Raw genomic sequence first — 25,766 nt, forward strand, 5'->3', positions numbered from 1 at the left:
GAACGGCACCTCCGTACCTTCAGGCTCTGATCAGGCCCTACACCCAAACAAGGGCACTGCGTTCATCCACCTCTGGCCTGCTCGCCTCCCTACCTCTGAGGAAGTACAGCTCCCGCTCAGCCCAGTCAAAACTGTTCGCTGCTCTGGCACCCCAATGGTGGAACAAACTCCCCCACGACGCCAGGTCAGCGGAGTCAATCACCACCTTCCGGAAACAACTGAAACACCACCTCTTTAAGGAATACCTAGGATAGGATAAAGTAATCCTTCTAACCCCCCCCCCCCCCTTAAAAGAGTTAGATGCACTATTGTAAAGTGGTTGTTCCACTGGATATCATAAGGTGAATGCACCAACTTGTAAGTCGCTCTGGATAAGAGCGTCTGCTAAATGACTTAAATGTAAATGTAATACCAGTTTTTAAAAGTCATTCACTGTTTTATAGCCTACTGAAACACATTAAAGTTCAGAAAACCTTAATGACAAGTGAATGCAAACGTAATCATATTATCTTTTTACAGTGGTGGAAAAAGTACCCAATTGTCATACTTGAGTAAAAGTAAAGATACCTTAATAGAAAATGACTCAAGTGAAAGTTAACCAGTAAAATACTACTTGAGTAAAAGTCTAAAAGTATTTGCTCTTAAATATATATAAGTATCAAAAGTAAATGCAATTGTAAAAATATACTCAAGTTTTAAAAGTAAAACTATAAATTATTTCACATTGCTTATATTAACCAAACTGTAATTTTTTTTTGTTTTTGTTAATTTACGGATAATTTACACTCCAACGATCAGACATAATTTGCAAACGAAGTATTTGTGTTTAGTGAGTCCGCCAGATCAGAGGCAGTAGGGATGCCCAGGGATGTTCTCTTGATAAGTGCGTGAATTTGACCATTTTCCTGCTGTTAAGCATTCAAAATGTAATGAGTACTTTTGGGTGTCATGAAAAATGTATGGAGTAAAAAGTACATTATTTTCTTTAGGAATGTAGTGAAGTAAAAGTTAAAAGTTAAATAAATATATAAATAGTAAAGTACAGATACCTCAAGAAACTACATAAGTAGTACATTAAAGTATTTTCACTTAAGTACTTTACACCACTGTCTTTTTGCTAGATTACAAGAGTACCCTTGGGACAGATAGGCTCTAGGAACTCTCTGAAGCCCTGTGGGATGCCTCTGACCGTGTCATAGGATTAGCCATCCTCAGAGAGCAGCAAGGGGAAGTGGAGGTCTGGCCCCTCCTCCAGCTGGAGGTCCCGCCCTTCACTATGCACCACCTCATCAGCACTGGCCTCTGCAGCAGACACCACCCTGTCAATCACACCCTGGAGCGCAGGGTTCATGGTATATAGGAAGACATAAGGGGTATTTGAGAAAACCTGTGTTTTTTGGTTACACTTTACAATAACTTCCATGAATAAGCCATTATAAATCCTTCTAATTGCTTTATAATGTATCTGATGTTATGTCATGACCTTTACAGTCAAATAAAATAAGCAAGATAAAAACAACAGGAGGCAATAAATTGATGAATAAAATATAATTAAAAAACACACAAATAAGCCAAGACACAGTAAAATCTAATCAAATTAAACATACATGTGCAGTGCATTGGGAAAGTACTCAGACCCCTTCCCTTTTTCCACATTTTGTTACATTACAGCCTTATACTAACATTTTCCCTCATTGATTTACACACAATACCCCATAATGACAAAGTGAAAACAGGTTTTTAGAAATTTTGCAAATGTATATCAAAAACAGAAATACCTTATTTACATAAGTATTCAGACCCTTTGCTATGAGACTCCCGTTTCCATTGATTATCCTTGAGATGTTCTACAACTTGATTGGAATCTACCTGTGGTAAATTTAATTGATTGGACATGATTTGAAAAGGCAGACACCTGTCTATATAAGGTCCCACAGTTGACAGTGCGTGTCAGAGCAAAAAATCAAGCCATGAGGTCGAAGGAATTGTCCGTAGAGCTCCGAGACAGAATTGTGTCTGGGGAACGGTACCAAAAAATGTCTGTAGGATTGAAGGTCCCCAAGAACACAGTGGCCACCATCATTCTGAAATGGAAGAAGTTTGGAACCACCAAGACTCCGATGGTCACTCAGACAGAGCTCCAAAGTTCCTCTGTGGAGATGGGAGAACCTTCCGGAAGGACAACCAACTCTGCAGCACTCCACCAATCAGGTCTTTATGGTAGAGTGACCAGACGGAAGCCACTCCTCAGTAAAAGGCACTTGATGGCCCGCTTGGAGTTTGCTAAAAGTCACCTAAAGGACTCCCAGACCATGAGAAACAAGAGAAACCAAAATTGAACTCTGGCCTGAATGCCAAGCATCACGTCTGGAGGAAACCTGGCACCATCCCTATGGTGAAGCATGGTGGTGGCAGCATCATGCTGTCGGGATGTTTTTCAGAGGCAGGGACTGAGAGACTAGTCAGGATCGAGGGAAAGATGAATGGAGCAAAGTACAGAGAGATCCTTGATGAAAACCTGCTCCAGAGCGCTCAGGACCTAAGACTGGGGCAAAGGTTCACCTTCCAGCAGGAAAACGACCCTAAGCACACAGCCAAGACAACGCAGGAGTGGCTTTGGGACAAGTCTCTGAATGTCCTTGAGTGGCGCAGCCAGAGCCTGGACTTGAACATGATTAAACATCTCTGGAAAGACCTGAAAATAGCTGTGCAGCGACGCTCCCCATCCAACCGGACAGAGCTTGAGAGGATCTGCAGAGAAGAATGGGATAAACTCCCCAAATACAGTTGTGGCAAGCTTGTTGTGTCATACCCAAGAAGACTCTAGCCTGTAATCGCTGCCAAAGGTGCTTCAACAAAGTACTGAGTAAAGGGTCTGAATACTTATGTAAATGTGATTTTTCCGTTTTTTATTTGTAATTGTAACGGCTTTCTTCCTGGGATGAAGGAGAGGACCAAAATGCAGCGCAGTTAGTGTTCAACATGTTTAATTTAACGAACTGTGAACACTTACAACAATACAAAACAACAAACGTGAAAACCGAGACAGTCCTATCTGGTGCAGAACACAAACACAGAGACAGGAAACAACCACCCACAATCCCCAACACAAAACAAGCCACCTATATATGATTCTCAATCAGGGACAACGATTGACAGCTGCCTCTGATTGAGAACCATATTAGGCTGAACACAGAAACAGACAAACTAGACACACAACATAGAATGCCCACCCCAACTCACGCCCTGACCATACTAAACAAATACAAAAACAAGGGAAAACAGGTCAGGAACGTGACAGAACCCCCCCCCCCTCAAGGTGCGAACTCCGGGCGCACCCCTAAAACTCAAGGGGAGGGTCTGGGTGGGCATCTGTCCGCGGTGGCGGCTCCGGCGCAGGACGAGGACACCACTCCACCATTGTCTTTGTCCCCCTCCTTAGCGTCCTTTGAGTGGTGACCCTCGCCCCCGACCCTGGTCTAGGAACCTTCCCAAAGGTCCCTCCTAAATAGAGGAGATAACTCAGGACAGAGAGGTAGCTCAGGACAGAGAGGTAACTCAGGACAGAGAGGTAGCTCAGGACAGAGAGGCAGCTCAGGACAGAGGGGCAACTCCGGACAGAGGGGCAACTCCGGACAGAGGGGCAGCTCCGGACAGAGAGGCAGCTCTGGACTGAAGGGCAGCTCCGGACTAATGGCAGCTCCGGGCTGAGGGGCAGCTCATGACTGGAGGGCAGCTCATGACTGGAGGGCAGCTCATGACTGGAAGGCAGCTCATGACTGGAAGGCAGCTCATGACTGGAAGGCAGCTCATGACTGAAGGGCAGCTCATGACTGAAGGCCAGCTCATGACTGGAGGGCAGCTCATGACTGGAGGGCAGCTCATGACTGGAGGGCGGCTCATGACTGGAGGGCGGCTCATGACTGGCTGGCGGCTCCTGACTGGCTGGCGGCTCCGGCGGCTCCTGACTGGCTGGCGGCTCCGGCGGCTCCTGACTGGCTGGCGGCTCCGGCGGCTCCTGACTGGCTGGCGGCTCCGGCGGCTCCTGACTGGCTGGCGGCTCCGGCGGCTCCTGACTGGCTGGCGGCTCCGGCGGCTCCTGACTGGCTGGCGGCTCCTGACTGACGAACGGCTCTAGCGGCTCCTGACTGACGAACGGCTCTGACGGCTCGGGACAGACGGACGGCTCAGATGGCGCTGGGCAGACGGACGGCTCAGATGGCGCTGGGCAGACGGATGGCTCAGATGGTGCTGGGCAGACGGATGGCTCAGATGGCGCTGGGCAGACGGATGGCTCAGATGGCGCTGGGCAGACGGATGGCTCAGATGGCGCTGGGCAGACGGATGGCTCAGACGGCGCTGGGCAGACGACCGACTCTGACCTGCTGAGGCGCACAGTAGGCCTGGTGCGTGGTGCCGGAACTGGAGGTACTGGGCTGGAGACACGCACCGCAGGGAGAGTGCGTGGAGGAGGAACAGGGCTCTGGAGACGCACTGGAAACATGGTGCGTGGTGTAGGCACTGGTGGTACTGGACAGACCGGACCGTGAAGGCGTACTGGAGGTCTTGAGAGCAGGGCTGGCACCATCCGCCCTGGCTGGATCTTCACCCTAGCCCGGCAGATGTGGGGAGCTGAGATGTTGCGCACCGGGCTAAGCACACGCACCGGGGACACCGTGCGCTCCACCGCATAACACGGTGCCTGCCTGGTACGACGCCCTCTCTCTCCACTGGAAGCACGGCTGAGAGAGCTGTAGCGCCGAGCTGGCAGAGGACGTGCAGGGCTAGGGAGGCGCACAGGAGGCCTGGTGCGTGAGGCTGGCACAGTCTTAACCAGACGGCTAGCACGCACCTCAGGACGAGTATGGAGAGCTGTTCCCGGTGACATCAACTCCCCGACACGTTCAGTCGGGCGGATGTCATGCCTCATGCACCAAACCAGCACCTCCCTCATAACTCTCTCCTCCAATTTCCCCATTAACTCCTTCACTGTCTCTGCGTCGCTCACCTCCAATTCCGCCCTGACCGGCTCCTTACGGTAAGCAGGGGGAGTTGGCTCAGGTCTGACTCCTGACTCTGCCACACTCCCCGTGTGCCACCCCCCAAGAAATTTTTGGGGCTGCCTCTCGGGCCTCCAGCCGCTCTGCCGTGCGAGCGCCTCATAATAGCGCCTCTCCGCCTTCGCTGCCTCCAGCTCTTCTTTGGAGCGGCGATATTCCCCTGGCTCTGCCCCGGGTCCTTTGCCGTCTAATTCGTCCTCCCATGTCCATTCCTCCAAATAGTGCAGCCTCTCCTGCTGCTGCTGCTGCTGCTGCTGCAGCAGCCTCTCCTGCTACTGCTGCTTGGTCCGGGTTTGGTGGGTGGTTCTGTAACGGCTTTCTTCCTGGGATGAAGGAGAGGACCAAAATGCAGCGCAGTTAGTGTTCAACATGTTTAATTTAACGAACTGTGAATACTTACAACAATACAAAACAACAAACGTGAAAACCGAGACAGTCCTATCTGGTGCAGAACACAAACACAGAGACAGGAAACAACCACCCACAATCCCCAACACAAAACAAGCCACCTATATATGATTCTCAATCAGGGACAACGATTGACAGCTGCCTCTGATTGAGAACCATATTAGGCTGAACACAGAAACAGACAAACTAGACACACAACATAGAATGCCCACCCCAACTCACGCCCTGACCATACTAAACAAATACAAAAACAAGGGAAAACAGGTCAGGAACGTGACAGTAATACATTTGCAAAAATGTCTAAACCTGTTTTTGTTTGGTCATTATGGGGTATTGTGTGTAGATTTATGAGGGGGGAAAACTATTTAATCCATTTTAGATTAAGGCTGTAACGTAACAAAATGTGGAAAAAGTCAAGGGGTCTGAATACTTTCTGAATGCACTGTATGTAGTGTGAATGGGTGGGGGTTTTGTGTGAGAGTGTCAGTGTAGTGTGTGAGTGTGTGTATATAGTGTATATGGTCTTGTGAGTGTGCATAGAGCCAGGCGCTGGTGGAGTGGAAGAGCTGGGAGAACAGCTGGATGGTGAGGGCTGCGTTGACCTGGCAGCAGAGCAGCACATTGACCTGGCAGCACAGCACATGTCACCCATCAGGTTGTTCAGTACGCCATCTGGTGGTAGGAATAGAGAGTGACAGAAACTAGTAAAAGCGTAATCTCAGAACAGAACAAAATCTTGCGTGTTAAAATGTTTTTTGGGGGGGGGTATCTGTTCACCAGGTATTTCCACACACACAAAAATAGACATATATGATCGTGTCTCATTGTAATCGAGGTATTAACTGTTTTTTTTTCTTAAATACAATCTCTTTTTGGGTTTAGTTGTGGTCAATTTGCAGTGTAAAAAATATTATAATTATATTCCGGCCCCGACCACCCACTCCGAGAAAAATCATCCCGCAGCTTAATCTAGTTCCCTAGCTAGAAGGACACTATTCCCAGTTGTCCTGTATATACAATGAACAAAAATATAAACACAACATGCAACAATTTAAAATATTTTATTGAGTTACAGTTCACATAAGGAAAACAGCCAATTTAAATAAATTCATTAGGCCCTAATCTATGGATTTCACATGACTGGGAATACAGATATGCATCTGTTAATCACAGATGCCTTAAAAAAAGGTAGGGGCATGGATCAGAAAACCAGTCAGTATCTGTTGTGACTGCCATTTGCCTCATGCAGCACGACATATCTCCTTCACATAGAGTTGATCAGGCTGTTGATTGTGACCTGTAGAATGTTGTCCCATTCCTCTTCAATGGCTGTGCAACGTTTCTGGATATTGGTGGGAACTGGAACACGCTGTCGTACACATTAATCCAGGGTGACATGTCTGGTGAGTATGAAGACCATGGAAGAACTGGGATATTTTCAACTTCCAGGAATTGTGTACAGATCCTTGCAACACCGTGCATTATCATGCTGAAACATGAGGTGATGGTGGGGGATGAATGGTACAACAATGGGCCTCAGGATTTCGTCACGGTATCTCTGTGCATTCAAATGGCCATCGATAAAATGCAATTGTGTTCGTTGTCCGTAGCTTATGCCTGCCCATACTATAACCCCACCGCCACCATGGGGCACTCTGCCATCTGCCCGGTACAGTTGAAACTGGGATTCATCCGTGAAGAGCACACTTCTCCAGTGTGCCAGTGGACATTAAAGGTGAGTGTTTGCCCACTGAAGTCGGTTACGACGCTGAACTGCAGTCAGGTCAAGATGACGAGCACGCAGATGAGCTTCTCTGAGACAGTTTGTGCAGAAATTCTTTGGTTGTGCAAACCCACAGTTTCATCAGCTGTCCGGTGGCTGGACTCAGACGATCCCGCAGCTGAAGAAGCCGGATGTGGAGGTCCTGGGCTAGCGTGGTAACGTGGTCTGCGGTTGTCAGGCTGGTTGGACATACTGTCAAATTCTATAAAACGACGTTATGGTCGTGGTCGTAGAAATTAACATTCAATTATCTGGCAACAGCTCTGGTGGACATTCCTGCAGTCAGCATGCCAATTGCACGCTCCCTCAAAACTTGAGACATCTATGGCATTGTGTTGTGTGACAAAACTGCACATTTTAAAAAGGCACAAGATGCACCTGAGTAATGATCATGCTGTTTAATCAGCTTCTTGATATGTCTCACCTGTCAGGTGGATGGATTATCGTGGCAAAGGAGAAATGTTCACCAGTAAGGATGTAAACAAAATTTGAGAGAAATAATATTTTTATACATATGGACAATTTCAGGTCATGAAACATGGGACCAACACTTTACATGTTGTGTTTATATTTCTGTTCAGTGAAGATTAAATATAGATTCTATTGATTCTATTATTGAGGTCCAGACTGGTCTCAAACAGGTCCAGTTCCAATGTTGGATGATATCAGCTAACCTCCACCACTCTTCCTTCCCTGTCCGTCAACCCAGTAAATACTAAAGGGACAGTGTTTTGTCTTCAAAATAATCCTTTCATTGGCCACACTCTTCCTCCAGTGCGCTATCCTGCAATTACAAGAGAGCAAATCCAAAGCCTATTCCTGTGTCTCCTGTATAACCCATCTGTAGTACAACTCTGAATGCCTAAACATAATAACGTAATGACTTTCTCTAGCAGCAGGCCCTGGGACGCCTCCTCACCTCTGTTAGTGGCGGGTCATCGCACCCTTGTTATGTGTGACCATGACAACAATAGACTGGCCTCTTAATCAAATTATTGTAGCTGCTACCCAGATGACTTGATTGATCGTAGCTGCTACCCAGATGACTGGATTGATCGTAGCTGCTACCCAGATGACTTGATTGATCGTAGCTGCTACCCAGATGACTGGATTGATCGTAGCTGCTACCCAGATGACTGGATTGATCGTAGCTGCTACCCAGATGACTGGATTGATCGTAGCTGCTACCCAGATGACTGGATTTATCGTAGCTGCTACCCAGATGACTGGATTGATCGTAGCTGCTACCCAGATGACTTGATTGATCGTAGCTGCTACCCAGATGACTTGATTGATCGTAGCTGCTACCCAGATGACTGGATTGATCGTAGCTGCTATCCAGATGACTTGATTGATCGTAGCTGCTACCCAGATGACTTGATTCTATAATAATACATATTGCACTTCCTGTGTACAATATTATAGCATAACAATATCAACAATAAAATCAACATCACCAAGTCTATGGGCCCAATAGCTATTGTTTTTACTGTAAAAGTGGGCAGTGTCCTAGTTCATTTCATAGTTAACTAGTGTGGGTAATCTGGTATGGGATGTATGCCTATGAAAAACTGGGAAAACCCCTACACCGTGTGGTTTATGGTACCCCCCCCCCCCCCCCCCCCCGTACAAGCCTAATCATCAAAGTCTATTCACAATATCTTCTCATGAAAAAAGTATATTCAGTCACTCTTGAGGCAATGAGATGCAGCTAGTGTATTCAGGGGGCGTCTGGTGCAGTGTACCCTACACATACAGTTCAATCATTGATCTGAATCATGAAGATACAGTAGTTACCCTGAACCCTAAAAGTCAGCCCCAGCTTGCTACAGTATGTATGAGCACATTCCACCCTCCTTTAGTGGCGTCCGGGAAGTTATCACGCTTGAGTGGAGTCCGCTTCTGATGGATATATGTGATCTCCACCAGTATGTGTTACAGGCCTTCAATCCAGACCATTCAACCACATCATTAATGTAAGGCACTGTTTGTGACTGCTCTTGACGCTTCCAGTAGTAACTCACAATAGAACAAATACCTTAATACACATGAACAACCAATTAAATCTTATTTAAAACACAAAACAATGAATGCTATTGCCAACCCTATATCCTAGACACGCACCTGAGCGACCCACCCACTAAGGAGAAGTCCTTATCCACTTTATAGGCCTACTGCAAGTAGCCTGCACGCAGCCGAGACAGAAAGGTGAACGCAGTCAGAGACCCACTAAAGTAGCACTGCCCCCTCAAGAGTCTGAAACCCTGCCTGACAGGATAGGTCCAAAAGCCAAAGCCGCCAGATGGGTGAGCATAATATACAAGGATTTTCTCAAAGCTGCTAATGAGAAACTTGATGACCTCGTACTTAGCAGGTGGGAATTCCAGTGGAGTACCCCACCTAGGTAGTGGCAGTGCTGGGTATGTTGATCTATGGGTGGAAGAGGAGAGAGGAGCAAACGTGTTTGTTTGGGAGGGGTGGGGTGAGTGAGTGTATGCATCCCACATCTGTTGACAAAAATGTAGAATTCCTACTGCCAGCCCTTGTTATACAATCCTTCCTAGAAGTGCTTATATTATTACGCTTATTATTTGTCAATTTTGGGAATAAATTAAGATATGCAAGATGTTTTAATATATATATTTTTTTAAATAACTAGATGCAGTAGAATCGAGGCGAAGGCATTCCAAATGATGTTGACTGCGGATCTAGTTCTTTACTGTAGATGGCACCATGTGCTCTTTATAAAGGATTGGCCCCTATCTCTTAAAAACCCTAGGATCCATATGTACAGAGATGGTCAGACAGTTTATTGTTTTTTTATTGAACCTTTATTTAACCTGGCAAGTCAGTTAAGAACAAATTATTATTTACAATGACGGCCTATCCCGGCCAAACCTGGACGACGCTGGGCCAATTGTGCGCTGCCCTATGGGACTCCTAATCACAGCCAGATGTGATACAGCCTGGAATTGAACCAGGGACTGTAGTGATGCCTCTTGCCCAGTGCCTTAGACCACTGCGCCACTTGAGAGCCCTCACTGGGACAACAACCCAACTTGGGATAGGGGGAGGTTTTAGATGGTGGAATATTGGAGGACAATTAGATGTTTACTTAGACCCAGCTACACTCAGTTATCATGGTACTTATTAATGGTAAGTTTACAAACATATTTTATGGTAAGTATAATCAAAACATGTATTTCATTATGGTAAACGGTGAAATAAGTATAGCTAGTTATAATTGTAATGGCTTAGCAGACAATAAGAAAATATGATCAGTATTTACCTGGCTAAAAGAGAAGGAATATAATATCTATTGCTTACAGGAAACTCATTCTACACCTTTATGCGAAGTTGTATGGAAAAAGGACTGGGGGGGACGGACGAACGAAATATCTTTCTTCCATGTGCAAAGAAACTCAAAAGGGGTGATGATATTAATTAACAATCATTTAGATCAGAATGTGAAAACTGTTCAAACAGATCAGCAAGGAAGGTGGATCCTTTTAAATATGCTAATCGACCATAAACAGATTTGGCGTATTACTCTATATGGTCCAAATAATGATGATCCACGTGTCTTTAAAAGGCAATACATGACTCAGTTATTATGGTGGGAGATTATAATACGGTTTTAAGTACCTCAATGGACCGTAAGGGAAATCACACTACAAACTATCACCCTCATGCACTTATTTAAGGAAATTACTAATTGTAACTATTGGATATATGGAGGCTTAAATATCCTGACCTAGTGAGATATACATGGCGGAGGCTTAAATATCCTGACCTAGTGAGATATACATGGCGGAGGTTTAATATCCTGACCTAGTGAGATATACATGGAGGTTTAATATCCTGACCTAGTGAGATATACATGGAGGTTTAATATCCTGACCTAGTGAGATATACATGGCGGAGGTTTAATATCCTGACCTAGTGAGATATACATGGCGGAGGTTTAATATCCTGACCTAGTGAGATATACATGGCGGAGGCTCAGTCAAGGTAGTTGTTTTGACTACTTTCTAATATAAATTTCTCTGGCACCAAAAGTCAAAAGAGTGTTGATAGGGGACCGAATGTGGTTGGACCATCAAATAATTGGTATACACATTACTCTTACAGAATTTCCGCGAGGGTGAGGATATTGGAAATGTAATCAAAGCCTTCTGGATGACAACTTGTTTTTAACCAAAACAGAATTTATAATTGACTTTTTCCTGCATAACATAAGTACAGCAGATCCCCTTATTGTATGGGGACACTTTTAAATATGCCTTTAGAGGCCATGCAATTCAATAATCACCTTTAAGACAAAAACAATTTAGGTCAAAATAGTTCATCTTAAAAAAGGAAATAGAGGAACAAACAATACAGATAGATAGCAATAAAAACTATAACACAGGCACAGAATAAGTTAGAGGAAAAACTAAAAGAAATGGAGGAACTTATTCAAGAAAGATCAAGTGTAATATATTATAGAAATAAAGCAAACTGGATGGAATATGGGGAAAAATGCACCAAAATATTCTTTAATCATCAACATAGAAATGCTACCAAAAATATACAGAAACTTGTTACAAATGACAGAGTCATCGATGATTCACCAAATTATATTTTGAAAGAAGAAGCAAAATACTTTAAGCATATGTTTTCATTTCAGTCTCCTCCATCTCCATTAACTGAAGTTAATTGTAAGGATTTTTTCTTTATTAATAGTGTATAGTAATTAGCAATACAGAAAGAATCATGTGAAGGCCTAATTACAGAGGAGGAACTCCTAGACGCAATTAAAGCCTCAAGTCCGGGAAAACTCTAGGGCTGGATGGCATACCAGTTGAGGTACACTGCTCAAAAAAATAAAGGGAACACTTAAACAACACAATGTAACTCCAAGTCAATCACACTTCTGTGAAATCAAACTGTCCACTTGGGAAGCAACACTGATTGACAATACATTTCACATGCTGTTGTGCAAATGGAATACACAAAAGGTGGAAATTATAGGCAATTAGCAAGACACCCCGAATAAAGGAGTGGTTCTGCAGGTGGTGACCACAGACCACTTCTCAGTTCCTATGCTTCCTGGCTGATGTTTTGGTCACTTTTGAATGCTGGTGGTGCTTTCACTCTAGTGGTAGCATGAGACGGAGTCTACAACCCACACAAGTGGCTCAGGTAGTGCAGCTCATCCAGGATGGCACATCAATGCGAGCTGTGGCAAGAAGGTTTGCTGTGTCTATCAGCGTAGTGTCCAGAGCATGGAGGCGCTACCAGGAGACAGGCCAGTACATCAGGAGACGTGGAGGAGGCCGTAGGAGGGCAACAACCCAGCAGCAGGAACAGTTGAAGTCGGAAGTAAACATATACTTAGGTTGGAGTCATTAAAACTCGTTTTTCAACCACTCCACAAATTTCTTGTTAACTAACTATAGTTTTGTCAAGTCGGTTAGGACATCTACTTTGTGCATGACACAAGTCATTTTTCCAACAATTGTTTACAGACAGATTATTTCACTTATAATTCACTGTATCACAATTCCAGTGGATCAGAAGTTTACATACACTAAGTTGACTGTGCCTTTAAACAGCTTGGAAAATTCCAGAAAATTATGTCATGGCTTTAGAAGCCAAAAATTGTAGACCTCCACAAGTCTGGTTCCTCCTTGGGAGCAGTTTCCAAACGCCTGAAGGTACCACGTTCATCTGTACAAACAATAGTACGCAAGTATAAACACCATGGGACCACACAGCCGTCATACCGCTCAGGAAGGAGATGCGTTCTGTCTCCTAGAGATGAATGTACTTTGGTGCGAAAAGTGCAAATCAATCCCAGAACAACAGCAAAAGACCGTGTGAAGATAATGGAGAGAACAATTGCAAAAGTATCTATATCCACAGTAAAACAAGTCCTATATCGACATAACCTGAAAGGCCGTTCAGCAAGGAAGAAGCCACCGCTCCAAAACCGCCATAAAAAAGCCAGACTACGGTTTGCAACTGCACATGGGGACAAAGATCGTACTTTTTGGAGAAATGTCCTCTGGTCTGATGAAACAAAAATAGAACTGTTTGGCCATAATGACCATTGTTATGTTTGAAGGAAAAAGGGGAGGCTTGCAAGCCGAAGAACACCATCCCAACTGTGAAGCACGGGGGTTGCAAGATCATGTGGTGGGGGTGCTTTGCTACAGGAGGGACTGGTGCACTTCACAAAATAGATGGCATCATTAGGAAGGAAAATGATGTGGATATATTGAAGCAACATCAAGACATCAGTCAGGAAGTTAAAGCTTGGTCGCAAATGAGTCTTCCAAATGGACAATGAACCCAAACATACTTCCAAAGTTGTGGCAAAACAGCTTAAGGACAACAAAGTCAAGGTATTGGTGTGGCCATCAGAAAAGCCCTGACCTCAATCCCATAGAAAATGTGTGGGCAGAACTGAAAAAGCGTGTGCGAGCAAGGAGGACTAAAAACCTGGCCCAGTTACACCAGCTCTGTCAGGAGGAATGGTCCAAAATTCACCCAACTTATTGTGGGAACTTGTGGAAGGCTACCCGAAACGTTTGACCCAAGTTAAACTATTTAAAGGCAATGCTACCAAATACTAATTGAGTGTATGTAAACTTCTGACCCACTAGGAATGTGATGAAAGAAATAAAAGCTGAAATAAATCATTCTCTCTACTATTATTCTGACATTTCACATCCTTGAAATAAAGTGGTGATCCTAACTGACCTAAGACAGGGAATTTTTACTAGGATTAAATGTCAAGAATTGTGAAAAACTGAGTTTAAATGTATTTGGCTAAGGTGTATGTAAACTTCCAACTTCAACTGTAGTACTAACAGCAGTGTTGTGTTCGAGACCGCCTAAAGCGAGACTGATTCAAGACCAAGACCGGAGAAGACCGAGATCAAAAAAATGGGAGTCCATTTCAAGACCATGACTGTAATTTTGTCAAATCACCATCATAATAAGAATTCTAAATGTCCAGTATTTCTGTGTTCATGTTTCAGAACAACATATGGATCCTTTAGACCACAGGTGTCAAACTCATTCCACGGGGGGCCGAGTGTCTGCGGGTTTTCGCTCCTCCCTTGTACTTGATTGATGAATTAACATCACTAATTAGTTAGGAACTCCCCACACCTGGTTGTCTAGGGCTTTATTGAAAGGAAAAACCAAAAACCTGCAGACACTAGGCCCTCCGTGGAATGAGTTTGACACCCCTGCTTTAGACATTTAGAATAGTGAATAAATGCATTCTGGGGGGAAAGCCACTCTACAAATTATTACTAACCCAAACACAGTGGGGATCAATGGGCCTTCTACTCCTTTAGAGAATGGCTAAGGATTTATAAAATAATTATTATAATAATAATTATCATTATATTATGATTTTTAATGATGTTCTGATTTAATCTCTCGAGTTTTTGTTGGAAAGGAAAGAGTTAACCCTGAAGATGTATATTTTTCTGACTTGTGATCATTACCCTTACTAGTTAGATTGTATTGACATTCCCAGCCTTAGTTACATTCGTCCGTTTTTGTCCAGAATATTGAGTCATTGAAACTGAAACAGTACAACACGAATGGAGGCAGCAAACAATGTACCAGACCACCTGTGATTTACAACCTGATAGCAATATTTGTTTTGTATTGGTGAATTATTTTGATCATGCATTGAACTGCATCCATCTATTCTGACAACAATGCCTTACTGTACGTCATGGAACGTTGAGTCAAATAGAACATATTTTAAAATCTCTTATGAAGTTGGATAAGTAGCAGTAGGATAAATTGGGAATCTTATATTTTGGACTGATATTATGATTGTTTGTTTGTTTCATATCTGCAAAGTATTTAAAACATTGTCAGTTCCACTTCAAACTTTAGGTCCCCGGCGCGGTAGGTACCCTAGTGGTTAGAGCGTTGGACAAGATCGAATCACTGAGCTGACAAGGTGAAAAGCTGTTGTTCTGCCGCTGAACAAGGTAGTTAACCCACTGCTCCTAGGCTGTCATTGAAAATAAGAATTTGTTCTTAACTGACTTGCTTTTTAAATAAAATTGTGTGTGCTAAATGTGACATTGTTGTGCAATGGGAAGTACTAGTTGTACATTTCGATTGGGAAACGCTTAATGGTTGTGTTTTTGTACTATTATCATTGGGACCTACTGGTTTACAATGTCAGAGTTTATGGACTGCTTATCCTTTAACATCATGCTGTGTGTGACTGCTGTCTTTCCATCAGCCCTATCCAATGTAGTAGTGGTGCCTGGAGATTTGGGTATACTCTAATTTTGCCAGAAAGTTACCAAACATTCATGTCCAATCAATGTCCAATCAATCATGGAGAGGTTCATGTGGACCTCCCTTGGAAAACCACTGCGCTCGTGAACCTTGGAGGAAGACCAGCAGTGACAGGTTCATGTAGAATGTAGCCCATGACAGAGAAAGGCCCCCTGAGTGAAATGTACTGTGTTTTCCTATAGATTTGTCAGATTTTCACTCTCAAAATCACCATTTTGTTTTTATAGAAAAAATGCAAACATTTGATGGTCTAAGTCCTCAACAATGCTTAAACCACATCAATCTGATTGGGTGGGCCTGTCAGGTTCTGGCTGATTTTGGCATGGAATGACATCGGTAGCCGGTAGGGTAGGAAAGACCTTTCAATTCATGATATCGACCAGTAAATGCTAACTAAGGCAACAATGGGGGGTGTAGACATGGATGGGCCTGGGTGGACACAGGCCCACCCAATGGGGAGTCAGGACCTGACAGGCCCACCCAATGGGGAGCCAGCCAGTAGGTGGGCCTGTCCGGTCCTGACTCCCCAGTGGGTGGGTCTGTCAGGTCCTGGCTGATTTTGGCATGGAATAACATCGATGTCATTCCATGCCAAAACCAGTTGAGAGCTGAACACTCTTGCTGCCTGCAGATTCTGTTGAAACTAGGCTTTGTGTGCGGTGCGCATGTGAATATATTCCACGTGCTTTGCGATTGTGTAGGCTACTTTGTGCACAATTTCTCTTTTGTATTACATAACTGATAAATCATACACCACTACACTACTTTGATACACATCAGTAGGGATTAAGAAGTGAGTATACTCAATGCCCACCTGTGTACACCCTCCACTACACTGTCCCTTTCTGCTTTACAAAAAGTGTCCTATCCTACATGAGTTACAGATGGGCTGCTGTCCTTTCAGAATCACCAACCTGTCACTTACTGAAGGCCTATAGGTTTGCCACTTCACAAACATGTCTATAATAGACAAAGCTGTTAAGATATTAATGTTTAAATAAAGGTGTATATATTTGGACTGGTGAAGCGGTTTTATGTGCTGACTGAATGGAAACCGAGACCGAGACGGGTCCGAGTACTTCAACATTGACTACCAGTATGTAATCCAGGTTGTAAAAACGTTAGGATTGAGCAGCATTAATGACTTGAGTTTGATGTTATTATTTGGTCTCACTCTCACCTGAGAGGTGTTGGATACAGCTCAGAGTTGGCAAAATTGACGGTCTCAAATCCAATGGTGACAGAAAGCCTCCCAATGATTGCTATGGCTTTCTTCAGCCACAGATAGTCTATGGAAGATGAAAAGAGAAGGGTGAATAGATTCAACTACCCATCATATTTTAACGGCCAAACTAAGCAGAATGGTCATCCCGGAAATGTTAAGGATGGGAATACAACAGATAATCTCATAACCAAAGTAAACGATCAGAAATAAAGAGAGGAAAATAAAAACGAATAAAAGGGGGGAAAGCAACTCTCAGAATCTATTATTTTCAGTCTGAGCTTCACCATGTCAGTTATCATCAGAGTTGTGTAACTGAGTTTTAATTGGTTGACCTCCATCTTCAGCTTGAAAAGCCACCACCAGGAGCAACGTGGGATTGAATCCCACCCCAACCACTTCTCACGTTCTCCCCTCTACAATAACATCTGTATTCTGAGCTTAATAATATAATAATGCAGAAAGTGGACAAGTCTCTATTCTCTATTTCAAATAATACATTAAAATACCTACTCACCTACTGAGACGAAGGGCACTATGAGGCAGGCGACTCCTCCTATGAAGTTAGACACAGCCATGAGAGGTCTCCGTCCAACCCTGTCCACCAACAGGTAGAAGATGAGGCCGGTGGGCAGCTCCACGGCTGCAGAGATGAAGAAATCCCGGAAGATATTGTTTCCAGTGATCGCCAGGTGGAGAACCAGCCCTTGGAAAACCACTGCGCTCGTGAACCTTGGAGGAAGACCAGCAGTGAGAGGTTCGTGTGGAACGTAGCCCATGACAGAGACAGGGTGATGTTTTGGATCAATTGATCTGAGGACTTCATGTACAGATAAAGTCTTTTTTGACGTCACAGAACAGCATGCGGCACTCACCTGGCACAGCATCATTTCATTTCCATGGTGATGATGAGGATGTGTGGCATTTGTTCAATTAAATGCAGTAAAATATTTTTCTCCAGTTGAGTGCAGCATGATATGATGCAAACTGCATCTGTATGTAGCCTACTCTTTTACAAAAAACTCTTTGAGTGGAACAGTAAACATCATGTACAGTGCACATTCCATTTCAAATGTGTCTGGCACCAGCTATGACAGTTATTTGGTGAATGTGGTGAATTTTCTAAACTCTTAGTACAAACATCCAAACTGGTAACACTTGTAACAAAACCAGTTTTACATTCAAAGCCTTTCATTGTGCATTCATTTTGTTTGTAGACATCACCACACAACCATTGACAAAAAATGTATGTGTTGTGGATGGGATAGAGGAAAGGTCACAGGTTCAATCCCAGAGCTCGGCACTGGTTTAAATTTATTCTGTTTCAACCCTATCTCAAACCTTAACATTTACCTTAAAAATTCGGGAATTAATGCCTAAACTTGACCTTTGAAATTTCACGTTTATCCCCGCACTGGACAAACGTTAAATACTTAAGTGAGACCGTGATATCTTGTTGCCCAGTTGGCTTGTCTCTTACCAAGCGTAGATGAGGATCAGAGTGTTTTTCCTCATGTTGGACGTCCTAAACAGATCCATGAATGACGGACGACTTATCTCTGCCTCCTGCTCCTGCTTCTCCTCCAGAGGATCAAACAGAAAAAAGACTGATATGTGATAAGTTATATGCCTGATGATATGCCTGATGATACACCCCCCCCCCCCCCCCCCCCGCCCCCAGCTAACCATGTCCGGATAATAAAAATATTTTAAAAAAGGCTGAAAAAATATATTTAGGATTGATAAACTGTTGCACTAACTGTGTGCTCATTCAGTTCTACAGTACATATCAGCCTCCCATCTTCCATCTACTGTAGATCGCAGTTTACACTACTCTGAAGAGAGCTCCCTGAAGCACAACAAGATGTTTCAGACACTACTCCAAAGAGAGCTCCCTGAAGCACAACAAGATGTTTAGACACTACTCCGAAGAGAGCTCCCTGAAGCATAACAAGATGTTTCAGACACTACTCCGAAGAGAGCTCCCTGAAGCACAACAAGATGTTTAGACACTACTCCGAAGAGAGCTCCCTGAAGCACAACAAGATGTTTCAGACACTACTCTGAAGGGAGCTCCCTGAAGCACAACAAGATGTTTAGACACTACTCCGAAGAGAGCTCCCTGAAGCACAACAAGATGTTTCAGACACTACTCCGAAGAGAGCTCCCTGAAGCACAACAAGATGTTTCAGACACTACTCCGAAGAGAGCTCCCTGAAGCACAACAAGATGTTTCAGACACTACTCCAAAGAGAGCTCCCTGAAGCACAACAAGATGTTTAGACACTACTCCGAAGAGAGCTCCCTGAAGCACAACAAGATGTTTCAGACACTACTCCGAAGAGAGCTCCCTGAAGCACAACAAGATGTTTCAGACACAACTCCGAAGAGAGCTCCCTGAAGCACAACAAGATGTTTCAGACACTACTCCGAAGAGAGCTCCCTGAAGCACAACAAGATGTTTCAGACACTACTCCGAAGAGAGCTCCCTGAAGCACAACAAGATGTTTAGACACTACTCCGAAGAGAGCTCCCTGAAGCACAACAAGATGTTTCAGACACTACTCCGAAGAGAGCTCCCTGAAGCACAACAAGATGTTTCAGACACTACTCCGAAGAGAGCTCCCTGAAGCACAACAAGATGTTTCAGACACTACTCCAAAGAGAGCTCCCTGAAGCACAACAAGATGTTTAGACACTACTCCGAAGAGAGCTCCCTGAAGCACAACAAGATGTTTCAGACACTACTCCGAAGAGAGCTCCCTGAAGCACAACAAGATGTTTAGACACTACTCCGAAGAGAGCTCCCTGAAGCACAAGATGTTTCAGACACTACTCCGAAGAGAGCTCCCTGAAGCACAACAAGATGTTTCAGACACTACTCCAAAGAGAGCTCCCTGAAGAACAACAAGATGTTTCAGACACTACTCCGAAGAGAGCTCCCTGAAGCACAACAAGATGTTTCAGACACTACTCCGAAGAGAGCTCCCTGAAGCACAACAAGATGTTTCAGAAATCAAAAGTAGGCCACCTCTCTAAAATTCTCCGGGACAGTTCTCTTATTGCACTTGGTAATGTTTTTAGCGATCCTCATAGCCTCTTTGGTTCTTCGTTGTGACAACAACCAGCGAGGAGATTCTGGAATGACCCTGAAATGGAAAATATATTTTAATATTTTAATAATAATAATAATCAGCTTAATTTCTTAGGTTTTACCCACCACACACTATAGGATCATCTAGGTAGATTGCATATTTATAAAGTATAATATTCCATCTGTCACCTACTTGGTGTGTGTGTGTGTGTGTGTGTGTGTGTGTGTGTGTGTGTGTGTGTGTGCGTGCGTGCGTGCGTGCGTGCGTGCGTGCGTGCGTGCGTGCGTGCGTGCGTGCGTGCGTGCGTGCGTGCAGGGGTGCGTGCGTGCGTGCGTGCGTGTGTGTGCAGAAATATTGACATATTACCAAAAGTAAGTGATGAAGATGAAGCAGGGGAGTCTCATGGCCAGCTGCAGGGTTTTCCAGAAGGGCAAGAAGTATGCCAAGAGAGGGAGGATGGCCATCCCAGTGGAATAAAAGGTACGGGACACCAATGAGACAAACTTCCGGTTGTTTGAGCCAAAGAACTCAATGACTATCAAAGACAAAAACAAGACAGACCACAATAACAGAACCGTCAAAGCAGGAGCCGGTACAGAACGGAGCACAAAACCTCCCACATCATTCCTCTGAACACTAAAACATGGACACTGACTTTCTACCTAAAAACCTTGTATGGACTGTGTTCCTGTGTTCCTATTTTTCTGTGTTTCTGTGTTCTGTTTTTGTGTTCTGCGATTTATAATTTTGCATATATTATTAATACATTTTTACTTTGTAGAAACAATACCCATGTGTTTCAGTGATATTATGTGTGACTGCCATGTGACTGATTTGGAAAGGCACACACCTTTCCAAGAACCCAGTGGCCTCCATCATTCTTAAATGGAAGAAGTTTAGAACCACCAAGACTCTTCTTAGAGCTGGCCACCAAGCCAAACTGAGCAATCGGGGGAGAAGGGCCTTGGTCAGGGAAGTGACCAAGAACCTGAGGGTCACTCTGACAGAGCTCTTGAGTTCCTCTGTGGAGATGGGAGAAGCGTCCAGAAGGACAACCATCTCTGCAGAACTCCACCAATCAGGACTTTATGGTGCAGTGGCCAGACGGAAGCCACTCCTCAGTAAAAGGCACATGACAGCCCGCTTGGAGTTTGCCAAAAGACACCTAAAGACTCTCAGACCATGAGAAATAAGATTCTCTGCTCTGATGAAAAGATTGAACTCTTTGGCCTGAATGCCAAGCGTCACGTCTGGAGCAAATCTGGCACCATCCCAAGGGTGAAATATTGTGGTGACAGAATCATGCTGTACGGATGTTTTTCAGCGGCAGTAACTGGAAGACTAGTCAGGATTGAGGCAAAGATGAACGGAGCAAAGTACAGAGAGATCCTTGATGAAAACGTGCTCCAGAGCACTCAGAACCTCAGACTGGGTCGAAGGTTCACCTTCCAGCAGGACAATGACCCTAAGCACACAGCCAAGACAACGCAGGAGTGGCTTCAGGACAAGTCTCTGAACGTCATTGAGTGGCCCAGCCAGAGCCCAGACTTGAACCTGATCGAACATCTTTGGAGAGACCTGAAAATAGCTGTGCAGCAACGCTTCCCATCCAACCTGACAGAGCTTGAGAGGATCTGAAAAGAAGAATGGGAGAAACTCCCCAAATGCAGGTGTGCCAAGCTTGTAACATCATACCCAAGAAGACTCAAGACTGTAATCGCTGCCAAAGGGGCTTCATCAAATTACTGAGTAAAGGGTCTGAATACATATGTACATTTAAAAAAAAAAAACTGTTTTTGCTTTGTCATTATGGGGTATTGTGTGTAGATTGATGAGGGAATAAAAAAATTAAATAAGTATAAGGCTGTAACGTAACAAAATGTGGAAAAATTCAATGGGTCTGAATACTATCCGAAGGCACTGTATCTACAACACAAAATCCATGTGCACATGTGTGTATAGTGCGTATGTAATTGTGTGTGTGTATAGTGCATATGTCAACTGTTAAAACTGTAACTTAAAGCGGATACTGCCTCAGTGGTCACAGTCAACACGTGCTGGAAGTTACACTGTGTGTATAGTGTGTATGTTATCGCTTGTGTGTATGCAAGTGTCTGTGTCTATGTAATTTTGAAATCTATTCTAAATGTACATGAGTCAAGTTCCAGACCAGGTCATAGCACTATCTCTGCTGCATCCTGAGTTATAGATGATGTGGTTACCTGTATGGATAAAAGTCAACATTCTGCTGCCCTTTTCATTGACCTGTCAAAGGCTTTGGATACTGATGATCACTCACTGCTAATTCAGAGGCTCCTCAATTGGCCTAAACCAGGCTGCATGTAACTGGTTAAAAAATTACATGACAGACAGAACTCAATGTATATCTACTGATGGTGTTAAATCAGGTTTCCTGGATATTACGAAAGGTTTGGGTCCTTTACTTTTTAGACTAACAATATCGACATGTCTGTAGAATAAAGAATTCTGTGCAACTTCCTGCACTTGTTGACTGTGACCACTGAGGCAGTACCCGCTTTAAGTTACAGTTTTAACAGTTGACAAGTAGGCTACCGTGGCTATTTGATCGTAATGTAGGCATACCAGACTGGACTACCATCAAAAACTATAGAGAAAATGCATCCCATAATATTTTAACATGGAAATAGCTGTTCTATCATTCAGCCTACAGTAGAAGCCAATGTGTGGTGTCTATGAGACTTTTGAAAAAGATATGCAGGGCTTGACATACATCTGTTTATCCACTTGTCCTTTAGATAAGGAGGTGACAGAAAATGTTGTTGTGTTGTTTGATGGAAGAAACCACGAGTATTACAGAGAATAAAACAAATTATGCTACCCTCTGCCTATTGGCTACTTAGTTTATTCAAGCCTGTCTCAAAATACAACACTGCCCCTTTAAGACAAAAAAATATATTCACCTGTATTGCTTTTCAAAGATGTCTAGAAATGCACATGTTTTGTGCTCTTGTAGGAAGCAATCACTTCCCTTGCTGACTACAAATGATCTATAACTGAGCTAATAACTCACTAACTAGCAAAGGATATGAACAAAATGTGCACATGTGGCTACATGCAGCTCTCTCTTTGATCTCATGACAAGCGCATCTACTCGCGACCGCTCCTGCTGTACAAGTAAATGACACAGATCCATATATGGCAATGGCCTATTTGCATAAAGGCCTACTGCAGCTCTGATTGGTTATTCCGCACGAGTCTGTGCACAGTACAGCTGAGGCATGTGCAATAGAATCCAACTCTGATGCGTTCTGCCTACAACAAAATATCTTGCATAGTTCGTTTTGTTTCGTTATGTTGCATTGAAAGTGGTTAATATTTCGTTGATTCGATCACAGTTGTCACAGTTAAGGGAAACGTCGATAGTCTTAACTAACAGGGAAAACTCTAGAAAGTTGAGTGAAATTCAATCTGGTGCTTCTCTCTGTGGAGTGATATTTATTCTGTGCTCTGCACGGCAGTCCAAGGGGAGCTGCGTGGCAGTCTCGGTGCATTAGTACTACATTAGTGAATATAGGTAAAACTAAGTATATGTTATTCTCTAGAGCACCATAAAAACAGCTCTGATGATTTGAGCATATGTACTTTGGATGGTGTCCATATTGATCATGTCCCTGGATAGATGAAAAGCTGTCTTTTAAAAAGCATATTGATGAGTTAATAGAAAATGACTAAGTAAAAGTGAAAGTCACCCAGTAAATAAATCTAAAAGTATTTGGTTTTAAATATACTTAAGAAGCTGAGAATAAAAATAGGTTTCTATACAAATAGGTTATGCCTCTCGATAAGTAGTATAAAGCAAGTTATTCAGTCAAAGTTCCTATCTGTCCAAGACTACGGCGACAGCATCTATCACAGGAGGTTGGTGGCACGTTCATTTGTGAAGACGGGCTGGTGGTAATGGCTGATGAATAGAATGGTATCAAACACACGGTTGCCATTCCATTTGCTCCGTTCCAGGCATTATTATGAGCCATCCTCCCCTCATCATCCTCCACTGTCATCTATATGAACACAGCTGCTACTTCATTAAAGCTGTTAGATGCAGTTTATTATAATACACTGCACTTCATTATGGGCAACGGTTTTAGCACTCATCACTGCATTCTAGAAAGTTGGTTGTCCCTCTTTGATGGCATGTAGGTTGATACATTGCTATGTTTTCATTTATAAAGTCCTTTTACAAAAAAATCCCACTGGACCTAACAGCATCACTTAACCTCAGACAGAGGAGTTACCACCCCTGGTCTCAGGGATGGATAACTCTGAAAATTCCTTTGGTCACTAATTATGTAAATCAGCTTTTAGTTATTGTATCTTAATTGAGGAACAGTATTCAAAATGTACTGAAATGTGCTGTTTTGGTGCCTCTAGGTCAATTCAGAATCCTGATTGAGGACCTTTTAAGAGATTAATATCTTCGTTTTTTATGACCATGTTTTTCTTTCTGCTTGCATTTTGTATTTATATTGATGTGTGTATTTTCTGTAATTTAATTCAGGGCTCATCTGTAAAATATACCTTTCATCTCAGTATGACTCCCTGATAAAATGAAGGTTAAATAAAATGAATTCATTCATTCAATTATTTCTTAGTAGAATTTGATCTCCTGAACTTCCAGACACTGCGGGGGTTTTTGAAGACCAAATTTACCTCTGAAACGATAGTAGTGCGAGACGGATCAAACACCCAGCCTCTGTCGCACGCGACTACCGGTAACTGGGTGAGATTAGAAATCAAGGGCCAGTCGGTGAGGTCACTGCAGTTGCTCTGGCTGCCGTTCCAGAACTTCCAGGCCACATCGAACCTCTGGCAGCGGCTGTAGGCGCCCAATGCGCCCTGCCCCGACTCATCCAACAGCGGGACGGTGAGTTCACGCAGCTCCTTGTCTGTCCAGTCACATTCATCCTGGATGCGCTCTGTCCCGGAGGTCCGGCACCAGTGCACGGGAGTGTTCCCCAAGAACACGACTCCTACGAGGACGAACGCGAAGGTCAGCACCGGCAGAGATCCGAGGACAGTGATTCTCCTTTGGTATGGTCCGTAATTTCCGATGTGGACGAACAGGTCATCTAAATTCGGCATTGTTTTATTATTTTATCTTGGGTTGACAGATGTCACTGGTGGCGAGGAGGGCTCACCATCATTTTAAAGATAGGGTCAAGTAATTTGACAAGGCACTCCTTTTGTTCAAATCAATCATTTGGTTCGGTTGACTCCATGCGTAATTTTACCTTACTACAGATGTAGAATCTTAATTTGATCACTCTGTTGCTGCTGATTATTGTCCTGTGCACAGCAGGAAATGCAAACTTGTAGTGTATTCAATGTTTAAAAAGGCTTTTAAAGTTTGTAATTTCCACTTTGAAATGTCAGACTTGATTTGCCCTAACAAAATGTTAACAACCCGTATAAAAAACAACAACATTTAATTATAATAATTCACATTTCCTTTTTCTTCAGGATAATTTTTCTGCTGTAGCAAACTGGCTCAAATGAATGAATATCCTACATATGTAGAAGTAGAGGTGGGGCTAGTCTAGAGACTTGTTCAAAGTCCCTCAAGGAGAAGGAGAAGACACTCAAGAAAGGGGTGTTATGACCAAAGCAGAACTGTGGGCTCAGTAGGCTAATGTAAATTGAACTTGATACAACACCATGTGTACAGATGTATGATCTTAACTTGATCACCCTGTTGCAGAACTTTTCTGCAGTGCAAGAAATGTAAAACTCATAGTGTATTTGAGATTTTAAAAAGATTCTGCAGGTTGTAATTTACACTTTGATTGATTTTCCCCAACAAAAATGTACATTAATTACAATCCACATAATAA

At 43.5% G+C, this 25,766-nt stretch overlaps 1 protein-coding gene across 1 annotated transcript; it reads right to left on the minus strand.

Annotated features, from left to right (window-relative positions):
- Positions 1-1,201: 1,201 nt before the first annotated feature.
- oct2 (organic cation transporter 2) lies at positions 1,202-25,017 on the minus strand. The gene is given in 7 exon segments (XM_038966958.1): positions 1,202-1,319; positions 16,757-16,865; positions 17,316-17,530; positions 18,279-18,379; positions 19,797-19,947; positions 20,260-20,522; positions 24,556-25,017. Coding segments are annotated over 7 exon segments (1,419 nt in total).
- Between the last annotated feature and the right edge of the window lie 749 nt (positions 25,018-25,766).

This window comes from Salvelinus namaycush, chromosome 28 (genome assembly GCF_016432855.1).
Source record: "Salvelinus namaycush isolate Seneca chromosome 28, SaNama_1.0, whole genome shotgun sequence".
Classification (NCBI taxonomy): domain Eukaryota; kingdom Metazoa; phylum Chordata; class Actinopteri; order Salmoniformes; family Salmonidae; genus Salvelinus; species Salvelinus namaycush.